Below are 15156 nucleotides of genomic sequence, written 5' to 3'. Positions count from 1 at the left end.
TGTATATCCTTTCCTGAAAATGAAACAGGAAGTAAAGTAAGATCTGTCCAAGGCAAGTGGAATTCCTTTAATTTCTTTAGAGATGCCTCCATCCATTACATTTGCAATATACATTGTTTTAATAATGAAGGTTCTTCATGTACCCATGTCAGTAAAACTTATTTTTTTACATACTTTTATGATTTTTGCCCATGGTATACCGGTGTGTTTGGATATTGCCCAATATGCAAACATTTTTTATCAATGGCCAAAATGCCCTATGTGCAGGACAGGTCCACGATATGAGTCAGCCTTTACTCCAGATTTCAGGTATCCGGATAACAGGCTTAGTCCTATTAGACAGGTATTGTGTAGTTGTGGAGGAGTTGGATGAGTTGTGTTGACAATTTACCAGCACTCATTAGTACGTGTTTGTAGTAACTATTTGCTGGGCTGCATTGAAAGAATTAATTAGTTCTCTATCGCATTTTTGTGGAAAAATCACTTCGTTCAAAAAAAAAAAAAAATTGTTGTCTTCAGCATCATTATGGTAGGATGGATTGTGTTGTGTTGTGTTGTGGCAGTAGCTGTTCCAATGGCTTCAGTTCAGTTTGTACATTTTGTTTTTTGTTTTTAGATATAAAGAGGAGCTCCTTTAGACAAGTACAAATGCAAGAATGTGATGTGTGTTTTGTGCATCTTCTTACATTTGTTACGATGTAATATGCAGTTCACAAAGGGTCTGAATTGTTCCTGTAATGCTTGGTATAAATGTGAATATGAATTTATGGTATTATAAAAACACAAATCAAAAGATACCATAAACACATATTTTGCCTGTGATAAGTATTGGAATTCATCAGATTCAATGTACCCAGCAAACGTTCCATCTGATTTGTAGAATTTTGGATGTAAACCACAGAGGAGGCTATATATAAAAGCTTATATATGTAGCTGGTAATGTTTAAAAAATCATTACCAGCTAATATTGTTTGCATTTCCAGAAAGGAAATTTAAATGATGGACAGTCTTAGAATTGCAATAATTTGAATTCTGGATAGTAGTGTAAATGGTAAAAAGCCCCAAAAAACAGAAAATAATTTATTTTAAATTTTTTGGTAAAAAATAAAATGTTTTAATAAATTTTTTTATAATTGTGGTAACTGGCAAAAGCTCATTATTACTGACATTAGGTTGGCTAATTTTATTTTCCAACATTTAGCTGGCTTCTTTTCTAGTAATACATGGATGGCTTTACTAAACTATTGTACAGGCAGTCTCATAATGACGACTGAATCATTTTTGTGCAATGGATTTCCCTGAAAATATTTTGTTTTTTGTATTCAATATTTGTTTATAAAGTTGTATATAAAGTTTAATCGTACTTAAATGAATATGTTCTTCTATTTGCTATTCCTCAAAGAAACCCACATGAACACTAACAAGCTGTGATTTGACTTCAGGCTGGGCCACAGATTAGAAACGCTTGGTTGGTTATTAAAATAATAAAGTACCCAAAATTAGATGCCTTTGCCAGTACTGTTTCACTGTATTGGCACCTGTAATGAACAGTGGACAGGTATCCATAAGATGTTCTTATCAGCAATTAAGGTTATAGTGATTGGTCCACTTTAGTCAGGCCTGGGTAAACCTAGGCAATATTTTGGAATTTCCCCTTCATGCCTCACAAACAGATAAGTGAAAGGGAACTTCATTAGGGAACCCACAAATGACCAAACAGAAATAGACACCGGGTAAATTGCATTACATTATCTGCATTCTAATCAATAACACTCAAATAGGGAACAACACAACATATTAATACTTCCTAAAACCAACCAACATGAGCCCAACCATGAAATTCCCAATACATTTACAAATGGAGATATGATTCCATGGATATGAGCCCCTCTCACAACAGCCAGAAATGTTGACGGTAATGAAAGCATAAATCTTTGCATCACATAATTCCTCAACTTCCCAATATAAAAAAAAACTGTATTAAAATATGTTTTGTTTTAGACCAATATATACTAAAACATATGTGAAAATCCAACTTATTGGCATTGTTTGTTGACATCCCAGTCCTTTCCTCTGATTCTTGGTTTCTCTTGGATTCTTGACTACTGTATAAACTTTTCCAATGATTTAGTTATTTTTGGCAGTTGTAAAGACACATTGATTGTGTTACCTAAAATGTATGTTTTCATTAATTATAAGCTTTTGTTTCTGGCATAACTAATAGTATATTTTACAGACCAAAAGAGAGCAAAAAGGTTATTGTTATGGTTTACACATTTTAATTCATTTTGTGCGACATAACTATATAGTAGTTTTAATGTATTTTTTGATAGATTGTTTGAAACTGTGACTTGTATATATTATTAGACCTTAGTTATATAAAGTATTATCAATTTAAGAATATTTTGAGTTATTTAATGGAATGGAAGATAAATTATGTAGTTATTCTGTGGTATAAGTAGTTTAGTCCTTTTTGCATACTTTTCTTTTATACCAACTGTTGGTAATGTGGCTCACTCGCTTATTACTGACTGCAAGAAAACCAAAATCTTATTGGAATGAGCTAATTACCTACAGATGTGTGAGGTCATGTTTTTCCACATTTCCAAATTTTTGACTCACTCCATCACTGTAATTAAAGGCTCCATTAACCAATTGTACAACATATAAGTATGAGGATGTGGGGCTGTGCCAGTGAACAGTGGGTCAGTTAATAAATATTAGAGTACGTAAAGGTTTGAGGCTCTGATGAAGCATTGCAGGAGAGACTAAGAAGGGTTCTGATACCTAAGGGGGCTTACATTTTTATGGTTATTGCCATTTTAGTATTACCGTTCCCCTCACAACTTTAAAGCTGAACTCCAGACACGTAGGACTACTTACCTGGTTTGGAAGTGGTCAACCTCCCTCCTGTAGAAAATACTCTGGAATCTTCCAAGAGCAGACAACCTTCTTACTCCTAGGTGACTGCATGAGCGCTGGGCCACTGATAACTCAATACAACCAGAGCTGCAAACACATCCAAGTCACCCTCTCCCTTATGCCATTCAAATACTGAAGCCCGTTGCTTAATGTCTGGTTGACCAAAAGGAGAGGGAGGCTTTGATTGGCTGTATTATTATTATTACACAGTATTTATATAGCGCCATCATATTACACAGCGCTGTACAAAGTCCATAGTCATGTCACTAACTGTCCCTCAAAGGAGCTCACAATCTAATGTCCCTACTATAGTCATATGTCATTAATATAGTCTAAGGTCAATTTTAGGGGGAAGACAATATACCTAACTGCATGTTTTTGGGATGTGGGAGGAAACTGGAGTACCTGGAGGAAACCCACGCAGACACAGGGAGAACCTGCAAACTCCATGCAGATAGTGTCCTGGCTGGTATTCGAACCTAGGACCTAGCGCTGCAAAGCCAGAGTGCTAACCCCTGAGCCACTGTGCTGCCCACTGTTAGTATTGGGTTAGTTTACATGCAACATGGTATGGAGGGATCCTCCGTTACGGGGAAGAGGAAGGTGGACCAATTACAAATCAGGTATGTAGTGCCAGGAGTGCAGCTTTAACTAAACATGTATGTGTGAGTAAACAATTTAATTCACAGCTAAATGTGTGTACTCTCTGGCATCCAACAAAGTATGTTCAGTTTAATCAAGGCATCCCTGTCAAACCCTACACAAAATCCTAACTATCTGCTTTTCTCTACTGTAGTCTAAACAATACAACATGTTTAAGACTCTGAATAATAATACAGATGTACACCATCATTCAGTTAGTAAACTTAAAAAAGTTACAAACTTAAATTAAAAAGTATTTTAAATCTATACATAACTAGATCTATTATTTTTTTTATCCAAGTTTACGTACATTTAAACATCTGTGACAGATATTACATAAATTATGTACTTTACCATGTGATCTTTGATAAGAAGTAATCTTGGGTGTGTAGTTACCGCATATTGCAAAGAACCTAACATGAATATACTTTATTACTGAACTTTGTAAAATAAAGAATTTCTGTGATTTTATATACATATATATATATATATATATATATATATATATATACACAATTATTTATTTATCATTTTTTTTTAAATCAATCAACAAGATGACAGCAGATTTATTATTGCCTGGTCTGTTAACAGAGAATATATACTTCACACATGCACACTTCACACAGCTTAGGGCAAGCAGCAACAGTTAACATTTTGGAGAGCGTATTTATGGAAATGATTTTACAAAGGGTGCACTTACCACTTAATGCCCTGAGATAATTATTGCCAAGATATACCAGGTTCTCCAAGGCTGGGTTAAACTGGCCTAAAATTTTCTGCAGGAACAAAAAAGACAATGCACTGATTTGTACTGTGGTGTGTGTGATACACATAATCGGTTAATGCATATTGTCAATTGATGTCCAAGCAATTGCATACATACACAGATACACACAGGCTTCCTCTGCCACACCTTACCAGTAAATATTTGACTGTTTTAAATGTTATAGCTTTACATTAGATTAAACATAAGTATTATAGCAATGGATTACAAAATATCAATTTAAAGTATCAAGTTTTCATTCATAAAGGTACAATATTTAAGAATGGTCCTTTTTCTAATTTCATGCAATATTATGCAGATTCATTTATTTTACAGGTGAAATGCCTACCTAAACTGATATAGTTGTATTGGTGTGGTGGGCTCACCTTATAGGATCCAATAGTTGATGTATAAATTGATTCCATTTCCCGAGCCATGGCTGCACTCTTAGAGCCAGCAAAAAGAAAGGGTATCTCTGCCAATGGAGTTTGGACGTTGATCACTGGCTGCAGAGAAAAGAGGTATGGTTTAATAATTCACCAGGTACAATGAAACCTGATCATTCAAGTAACAGAACACCTGAGAGCTTAGCAAGTGCTCTGCTAAAGAGTGCACCATTTGATTATCTGGGAATAACTGACAGCAGAGATGCAGTCTGTTCCTCCCACCATAGGATGACACAGTACAACATATAACAGACAGAATAGATTCATTAGATACTGATTATTGTATCCCATCTGTAAGAACACATTTTATACTACCTAAACATACAAACTTTAACACTCATCTTGGAGTAAATAAATAGTCACCATTTCATCCAAGTATTGTAATAAGCCTATTTAAATATTGTTTATCTGACTTCAAATGAGCTCTCTGTAATCTCCTGTACAGAGGGAGTTAAGCTTCGTACACAAGTTAAATGATCGTTACCTAAGATGAAGAGTTGCGCAATCCCATGACATTGTGTATCAAACTACTCCGGCTGATTGATGAATGACCAATCAGGAATAACCACTATGCTTACCTATGGAGCTTATTTGTTTGCTTCTCTTTTTACTTCCCAGGCTGGTAAAGATGGTGGTGCTAGAGTGGTAAATGTTACTGCGGTAGAAAAAAAAATTAGAAAGGACTATGCAGGGTGCAAAGCTATGTGGTCATAAGACAGATCTCACACATGTACTTCATCTCTGTATTTAGCTGTGTGCCTAATTCAGCTTTTAGTGGCAATAACCAATGGCTGAGATCCCCGACGTATATGAGATGTTTGGCAGAAGAACAAAGATTTTAACTGTGTATCTAGCCATCTGCATTTGGTTTTATATAATATATATATATTCTCTTCAGTGTACCCTCTGGCCCTATTTTGTCTCAAACTTAGCAGAAAGATGCCACACTGCAGACCAAACACTGTAAAGTGATATCTACAATCCTGATGGGTGATTCCGCAGCCGGTAGTACTCAGGTGGGCGGGTCTTGCTAGGAGGACCTTGGCACTCCTCTATTATCTTCTTTCTGTCTTTTTTCTTTTGGGTACATCACTTGATCTCGCAGGTATAGCCTGCATGGAGGAAGGAAAATGCCATGAGCCTCCCAGGATGGGTATCCCGGAGGCTCTGCACTCCCATTCAGTTCCCATTTAGGGGAGGTGCTTCACCAATTTTTTTTTTTAACCTTTATGAAGTTTCCCAAACATTTAAGAAGGTTCTCCTTCCTAGTAATTTTTTTCTTCTTTGAATTTTTTCCACTATTGTTTATTAGGAATAAAACCTTTTGAACACATGTATTTTCCCCCATTACGGACTGTACTACATATCCTAACACTACACATCCTTTCTATAACACTTAATTTTAGGACTCTACAAATGTTACACTAATAGACTTTTTTCTTTATTATCATTTTTCATTCCTATCTACTAACTCCTTTACATTTTTGTTTAAACATGTTTTCGTCTTTTTTTAAATGACTGTTTTTTAATAAACAAATTATCATTATATTTTTTTACACAGTACATTAACATTCTCAGCAAGCCTCTGAAGAAGCTGATTGGTGAAATGTGTCGGGATATGAAACATTTCTATACAAAGGTAAAATGGTCTTATACTCCTTGACTTTCTTGGTCTTTCTCCTTGACCAACCTAAGTGTTGTACATAACTTTGATGTTTGATGTTGCTCACCATCTTTTGAATTGCACACTCTGAATTGCCCAGTTCTCTCCTTGTTTTTTCTTGTTACAATAATTTTTATTGAGTTTTACAGGGTAAATTATGTTAAAGAAAAATAGACATCACAAGTTTGTTTTTATTGAAAAATGTTTTTACAAATACAACAAAAGAAACAAAACGAAAAGAACATGGACAAGAACACAGCATACAGGAGCATTAGCAACATATTACCAAAACCATAAGGCATAAAGTAGGAACAAGTATATATACATATACACATATACATACATAAAAGCTACAAGAAAAAACTCGCAATAGTGGAGTGCAAATGATGCAATGCGGTTTCCAGCAATAAACATGACAAACCAGTAATTTCCTGTATACAAGACATAACATCAAAAATGGAGAGGGAGGAAAAGGGAAAAAGGGATTCTGAGGCGATTTGCTATATAACAAAAGGAGGGGAGCAAAATAAGACCATCACATCTGTAATTGAGCATAACAGTCATCCCATGGCTCCCAGACCTGTTCGAATTTAGTGACAGTGTTCCTGAGCAGGGCAGTAAGGTATTCCATCATTCGGATATCCTGAATGCGGGCGTATAGTTCTTCTAAGGATGGAGGGGAGACAGACTTCCACTTAGTGGAGATCAGCGTACGGGCCGCTACCAAGATGTGTGTGGTGAGCTTGGATATGAGCTTGGTAGGACCTGTTAAGGGCAACCCTAGCAGGTGATGTAGAGGATCTAAGATGGATCGGCATTTAGTCACCTCCCCCAGTAGCTGGTTAACCTTATCCCAATAACTTTGTATAATAGGGCAGAACCAAAAAATGTGTTCTAGCGCCCCGCGGTAGGACCTACAGCGCCAACAAGTCTGATCAGCCTCTGGGAACAGCCTAAGGAGCACGTCTGGGGTGTGATACCACCGGAATAAAATCTTATATAAATTTTCTTTATAAAGAGTACAAATGGAGCTTTTATTTGCTGCCTCCCAGATGGCAGACCACTCCTCCCCATCAAGGGTACACATATAAACAAATTTACCAGAGGCCTCCCTTGTTGACACATGAAGAAGACGATAGATAGAGGAGATAAGCCCTTAGCATAGGGACCAGCTGCACACAACCTTTCAAAGGGAGTTTTTTGGGAAAAGCTGGGAGATTGCTGAAGAGAGAGGACAAAATGCCTGATTTGTAAGTATGCATAAAAGGAGGTGCGGGGGAGGTCATATTTCTCCCGCAACTCCGGGAAGGTAAGTAATCTCCGCTCCAAGGGATGTAAAATATCCTGGATATGAAAAAGCCCTCTATCTCGCCAGGGTAGCCACATAGATGTGGTAAGGCTGTCGGGTATCAGGGGGTGTGTATAATAGAGGTAAATACAGAGGCAGGGGCGGAAAGGCCATATTTAAGTTTGTGAGCTCTCCATATATTCCTCATAAACACCATCGGTGCGAGTAAATCTCTATCTGTCAGTAGCAGTGAAGAACTCCATAGCATAACATTGGGGTGCAGACACCACAAGTTGTTTAACATACAAATGCATATAATGTAAAAAAGATAACTTATAAGACATAATTAAAGAGTAAAAAAAAGAGAAAAGGAAAATAAAATGAAATATTGTTTTAGGGGAGAGATATTTAATTATGTTATATAGAAAGAGCATCTATATTTAATTTAGTATAGTTTATCCAGTGGTTCTCATTTATTATGTTATTCATTTTCTTAAATACTATTTTAAAGTTAAGAGAGCATATTTTCCAAAAGCTTGTAATAGTTATTTTCATGGCACAAAATATAAAGTTTATCAGTTTTTGTTTTGTTCTGGGTATGTTTGGAATTGGTTGATTTAACCACCCGACCGTTAAACCCGACCTTGGTTCGGGTTTAAAGATTTTGCAAAAATCGATAAACTCGAACTTTGTCGCGTGGTTAAATCCCCTCACTTACCTGGTCCCCGCTGTGAGGATCCATTCTGTTCTACTCACCTTCTCCCTGCAGCTCCTCCGGGCACGTCTTCTGTCTTCATCCGGCGAGTGCAGTGACGATCACCGGGGTTTCCCGGTGACGTCGCTGCATGCGTCGGTGCGGACGGGAGGTGGGGCGGAAAATTCAAATCGCTTTTTGTATTGAACTCAATAAAAAAAAGCTGTATTGAGTCCAATACAAAGAAATCCTTATATAATATATATATAATTGTATTATCTATATATTATATAAGCTACTGTACATTAATATCTACTAGAACCCTGTTCGGACATATTTCTGTAAGTTACAGGTCTACAATTTAAAAAATAAATTTCATGAAAAACAATGTACCGCTTTTGGTACACAAATCTAGACATCAGTGTAATGCCCAGGAGGTTAATAATGCTTCGAGGGGATTTCGTTCAAGATTCACAATAATACAGTATGGAAAGGGGTATAGACTCTGATGTTTTTGTTACTCTTGAAGAAGACCTCCAAATGTGGGTCATGGTACTTTCTTCAGTACATTTTGTGAAACATTTGGAAAAATAGTCAATCGAAAATTTAGCTATTCGAGATGGCATAAGATACCATTGGTACTGTAATTTGTATGAATTTTCCAGAATAGTAATATTGATTGAAGAGTTAGTAGTGTGCATCCATATATCCTTTCAAATATCAACATCAATGGATATATTTAATTATTTTTCCCAATTCAGCATAAAGGAGGGTTTATTATGAGATTTAGCAGATAGTAGTGAGGTTTGTAATAATGTGATGAGTTCGGTAGTAAGAGGTTTTTCCCTGATTTTATGTTCATAGGTTGTTAGTTTTAGTACGGAAGATTTACATCTTATAAGAGATGAAATAAAATATTTTGTCGTTCGGATGGCGGATGTAAAGTATGAAAAAGGATTCATTCCTTCATTAGTTAGTAAGGAATATATGTCATTAAATCCTTTATTTGTCCACCATTTAAATTTGGAAGGGGATTCTAACTCTGAGGGAAAATGGGACATTTTGTTAAAGGCAATAATAGTAAATGTGATGATATAAGGTTACTAGAAAATTTAACACTATCCCATATTTTTAGTAGATGTTGTAGGAGTGGACTAAGATGAATAGGTCAATAGACTGGAGGAATCCACAATAAATAATTGAGTGTAATAGGATTGCAGTTTATTAAATCTTTGAGCACCCATAATGGGGGATTTTTAGAGCTTTACGTTTGAGTAAGGGAGGCAAAATAAGCAGCTTTATAGTAATTATCTAAAATTTGGATATTTAAACCTCCATTTAGTCTGGTTCTATATAATGTATTACGATTTATGTGGAAGCGGGTTGAGCCCCATATAAATTTTTCTATTTTTGATTCCAGTGAACGTATATGTGGTTTTACTTCAATTGGGGGAACTCTAAAAAAGTATAATAAATGTGGGAGATATAACATTTTAAATGCATTTATGCGCCCAAACCAAGATATAGGTAGATTTTTCCAACTGTCCAAAAATGACTAATTGTTTTAATAGGGGTGGGTAATTAGCTATGTATAATTCTGGGAAAGAAGGAGATAGGTGAATACCTAAGTATGGAAGCTTAGTGGTCCATTTAAAATCAAATTTATGTTGGATATTTTGTAAATTATTGGGATTTAGGTTATGTTCATAACTAAGGATTTTGAATGATTTACTTTTAGCCCTGATACCTGTCCAAATTTTTGTAGGACTAGATGAAGATTGGGGAGAGGAAAGGTGGAGGAGAATGTCATATGCAAACATTGATAGTTATGCTGCATTCCTGCTTTTTATATATTCCATTCTTTTTATATATTTATGTTGTCTGATTTATTGGGCTATGGGTTCTAAAGCAAGGTTAAATAATAGTGGAGATAAAGGACAACCTGGCAACCATGACAAACCAATCAGGCCCTTGTCTTTTGCCCGTTTTGAGTATTTTAATAGCTTGAACTACTTCAATGTTAGTAATATCCGAATACAAACGTTTTATTAGCTTATCAGGTATTATTAGCTTATCAGGTATGAGGTAGATTCAGGTCGATAAAGAAATTGTCAGCTGCCGGAAAAATAGTGTTGAGTGAGAATATAATTTTTTAAGTTGAGTTTGGAATTGGATTGTCAACACAAGGGCTTTCACTAGTTTTCAGTCAAATGGGTGGTTGATAAAATTGAAAATGGTTTTCTGGCCAATTTGGAATCTGGTTTGTTTGCTTTATGGTAATAGCGTCGTTTGGACCAATGTAAAATTTTTTCTGCTTGGTCTGTAAGGTAAAGATTTAGTTTCATTCTAAGTTTTTCAACTTTACGGAGCTTATGTTAGGAAGGATTAGATTTGAATATTTTTGTGCCCCTTTCAAATTCTGTTTCTAATTTAGTGGATTTTTTTGTGTTCTTTTTAAGTTTAGAGGATATCTAAATGAGATGACCAGATATTACTGCTTTATAACCATCTCAAAGAGTAGTACATATAGTCACTAAATTTTTATTCAGATCGAAATATTTTTTATTTCAATAAAGATTATCTGATCAGTAAATAATGGCATCTAAAAGATGCAATGCCACATCCCAATTAATTGAATCAATATTCATATTTGTGCAGAAAAACTGGACTTATTAGGTATAATATAAAATTAAACAAATACTTTAATAATAAATAATTTTAAAACCACGATAAAAGTTTGTACAATTGCCTATACAACATAAACAATGTCACAAGATATTTTCATCACAAAACCTTTTCAAAAATGCTGAACAAGGATCTCTTTCTAACATGTGGTCTCTTAGTTGTATGAATCAAAATATAGAGACTACTATAGTAGTCTAAGACTACTTAAATGGCATCCTGCATGCTGCACCGTCCACTCCAGCAGCTGGAGTGGACAGTGCAGCATGCAGGACACCACTTAACAAACAGAACATTCCCTCTGGGGGGTTTTTGCCTTCATTTCTACCTTGAACTAACTGGCTCCTCAATTACATCTTCTGCCCATCTTGCAGCTATCATCACTCTCCATTATTTGCTGTGGATCCATGTGTACAACTGGACAAAGTAGCCTATTGCATTTTGGTTATCGGTGTTGTATAGTAGTCTCTGATTCATGATGAAGAAGCGACTTTAGAGTTGCAAAACGCGTCAACGTACAATAATACAAGCAAGAGACCACGATAGAAAAAGATCCTTGTTCAGCATTTTTAAAAAGGTTTTGTGATGAAAATATTGAAGTCTTCTTTAGTTTCATTAATGATAGTTGATTCAGCAATTGTTCTTGATAATAAGGAGTCATTCAACATCCACGTAAAAGAATAAGTTTAAGTATTAGAGAGGAATGAGGTAAAGGTATTTTGTTCAATTATGAAAATGTATATTACTTTATATTGGTTTGAAAGCTCCAATGGGCCGATTTCTAACAAAAATATATATAAATATTCCACACTAAAAATGCATTTAATTTGTTTTAAAAAAAATTAAGGGTTTCTAACTGGTTTCCACCTCTATGTAGCACTTTTTTTCTCTGATTTGTTAAAAAAGGCAGGGCCTTTGCTTTTTTGGGGTCCTGAAACAAAGTGGAAAGAGGAAAGTACATAGCAATGCTTTATAAATGTGCCACAGCTAATTTCCAAAGGAAAATCAGCTGTGTGCCCAAGGTGGATCATTAGTGCTGCGTTATGAATTGGGCCCTATGTTTTGTGCTATGACAACATCAGTCCTAGAACAAGTAGGTACTTCTCAGTACAGCTACTCCGTCCTCCTTTTCCTAAAGTAAACCTGTCATGGGGGGAAACATGGGGGCTTCCATGGATGGCCTATCCTTTTAGGAATATGAGTTTCCTGTCTATTTGACTCTCTTTCTTCAATAATTAAACCATTGACAGGGAACAAGTGTGCAGATAAAGACTATGCATTTTATTACTTTTTCCTGATCTGTAAATTAGTGGCAAGTCAGTTGCTCAAGAGAATTATAAACTAGTCAGTTGTGAAAAGTCATAAATCTAACCTTTACAAGTTACAAGGTTAGCACATTTATCTCATGACAGATATACTTTAACACCTACCAAACTACTTTTCATTTTGTAACTATATATTTTTTTTGCATAAAATAAAACAAAGAAAAATGATAAAAAATGTTGAAAATACCTACCAAAAAATGTTTAATTCTGCGACCCATTTTAGCAGTGCATATATATGTTCAATTTTCGTTTATTTCAAGGAGATCACAATTCAAATACCTTTCAGTGTGCATGTTTAAAAGCATGCAACAGCAAAAATCTTGGTAAATGTTCCAGTCCTTACCTTCATGTAAAAACAACCTCTCCATGAAAAATGCAAAGGTTTACCGCTTTCAAACAATCCAATATGTATTTCACCAACAGTTGTTAAAAGAATCATTATAAAAGGTATCACTGTGGTCCTAGTTAGGGTATAGTACACCAAACTGACACTGACTGTACAGAATGAAAATGGAACTTATGAGAACCCTTTCTTTCCTCTTTCTCCTTTAGGGTTAGGATATTTTCTACACTGGGAATGTAAGATGGTTGAATGCTTTACCTGAAAAGTAGAGAAGGTAAATGATTTGCACATGTGAAGTGGCAGTGCTGGGTGCTTAAATGGTCCTTATAACCATTTGTAAATTGGGTTGTCAAATTAATTTTTACAGTAATATATCCTAACCTAGATTCCAGTAAGTGTTAAAATAGGCTTTGCAAGGCATGCTGCAAGAAATTCCTTTTAGCACAGACACTTTTGGACTATAATATTCTATAAATAACAATGTATAAAAATAAATCTATATATTAACACTGGCTAATAATAGTATAAAAATAAGTTGACCTAATTTATTTGTTACTGGTACTTTCCAGGTTACAGTCCTCTGAAATTACATATATTTTAAAATCCATACATTTTACCAACTGTAGGTCAACTATGTCCATTGTGCAAAACTAGCAATGGTTCATAGGTTTCCATTCACATCAGGAACGTTGGGCTCCATTGCCCAACCATGTCCCAGTGGAAGAACAAGGACGTTTGCCAATGTCTTACAGTTACAAGCAAAGTTTTTGTGTAGTATTCTAAAGTACTGTAACTAATCACAATTCTCTGTAATACATAACACCGCGCAACAAATAAAATGTGTAAAATGAATGTGTTTTACCATCCTTCGTGTTTCTCTCTATTAAGTCCGGACATACACAGCACATTTTCTGGACAGTGAAAGCAGCACTCAGAGTACTTCTACTGTCACTTTTGTTCCCTCCTTCTTTCAGCATGCTCAATAATCGACCATAAGCACTCAGAATGAATGACAGGTTTCTTGTGCACTGCTGTACAGAGCTCTCAGACAAGAGGCAAGTCAAATCTGGGTACTTGCTTGCATTTGAAAAAAGGATGCATGTAATATTCTATTTATAAATACAGAGCTGTGTAATACTGTGCATATTTATCTAACTAGAGTTTTTCAATGTGATTGAAAAAGTACTGATTTATACAGCCACAGCTTCAGCTCTTCTCTGCAGTAGATTAATCAAAAGATATCTGAAATGTTTAGTATGTCAGGTTACTAAATATGTGTTTGATTATTTATAGAAAATTTCCATTTTACCATTTCATCATTACTTATTGTATTATTACATATTTTTACCCAATATTGCTCAAATTTTTTTTCTGCTGTTACCTTGTCATCAAATATAAATTGAATAATGCACCACTTTTCAAAGTGTAAAATATTTCGTTATATACTAGAATACCTATATGTGGTTACCAAGAGAAACTCCTACCACCGACAAAAATTATCTAGTTACTTATCATTACATTGCTGACCATGAGAAGAACCCATATTTTTAAAAATGGAACTGCACAAGTTTTATAGGACGTTTAGAGGAAATGATCATGGAAACCAGTGTAGAGTATAACACATATAGCGGAATACCGAATATATTGGGAGTAACAGAGACAAGGAAAATAATTGTATTTATTACACAAAATATACCTTAACATTTACTACAGACTAGTATACATTTTAAACATAAATTAACATCAGTGCAATGGTACTAAAGCACATATTAGTACAGGTTGACATAAGAGTAGCACTTATTAGATTATTCAAATAGGAAACTTAAAACCCATGGCCATATTACTCTTTGCCGACAGGAGGGAGTCATTGGTTTGATTTCAACTGTGTTGTTCTAACACTATCACTGTTATCTACTTCTGCTTTCTTCCAGGCAATGCAGCTCAGCCTTAAAAACCTGATGAAGCCATCTTCGCAGAACTTTTTTTGGAAGAAAGTTGAGGGACTATATTAGCATACATATATCATATCACAATAAATCATACGATAATCAAATCAAGTGGAGGAGGAGGTAAACCAGTTTTATACTCTGAACTAATATCGTCTGAAAATTGTTCTAAAAAAAAATGTGGAAATTCAGAATTACTTACCAGCAGGCCTTTATCTGAGGGAGGGCTAACAAATGTACACAATCAAAGACAAAAATATAATTAGTAAGGATGAGAATATGTTGGAAACCATGGATGAAAGTGGTCCAGAAAGTTCCTTGTAAGTATCCCAAAATTCATGTTTGGGAGTGACAGGAAAAAAAATACAACACCTTGTCAGCTACAAGCTCACATCCAGAACCGTTAAAGAAAAGCATCACATTCACTAGTTCACTATTCACA

At 35.2% G+C, this 15156-nt stretch overlaps 1 protein-coding gene across 1 annotated transcript in view; it reads right to left on the bottom strand.

The window, feature by feature from the left end:
- The window catches only part of BAIAP2L2 (BAR/IMD domain containing adaptor protein 2 like 2), a 62354-nt gene extending 57337 nt beyond the window's left edge, over positions 1 to 5017 (bottom strand). Inside the window, exons 1-2 of the mRNA XM_072421136.1 lie at positions 4714 to 5017; positions 4265 to 4340 (exon numbers count right to left, since the gene is read on the bottom strand). Coding sequence (XP_072277237.1) covers positions 4265 to 4340; positions 4714 to 4764 — 127 coding nt within the window. The 5' untranslated portion in view covers positions 4765 to 5017. The remainder of the gene's footprint in view (positions 1 to 4264; positions 4341 to 4713) is intronic.
- Between the last annotated feature and the right edge of the window lie 10139 nt (positions 5018 to 15156).

This window comes from Pyxicephalus adspersus, chromosome 8, assembly GCF_032062135.1.
Source record: "Pyxicephalus adspersus chromosome 8, UCB_Pads_2.0, whole genome shotgun sequence".
NCBI lineage: Eukaryota > Metazoa > Chordata > Amphibia > Anura > Pyxicephalidae > Pyxicephalus > Pyxicephalus adspersus.
Note: the sequence above shows the minus strand (reverse complement) of the source record. Positions and strands in the feature narration are given on the sequence as shown.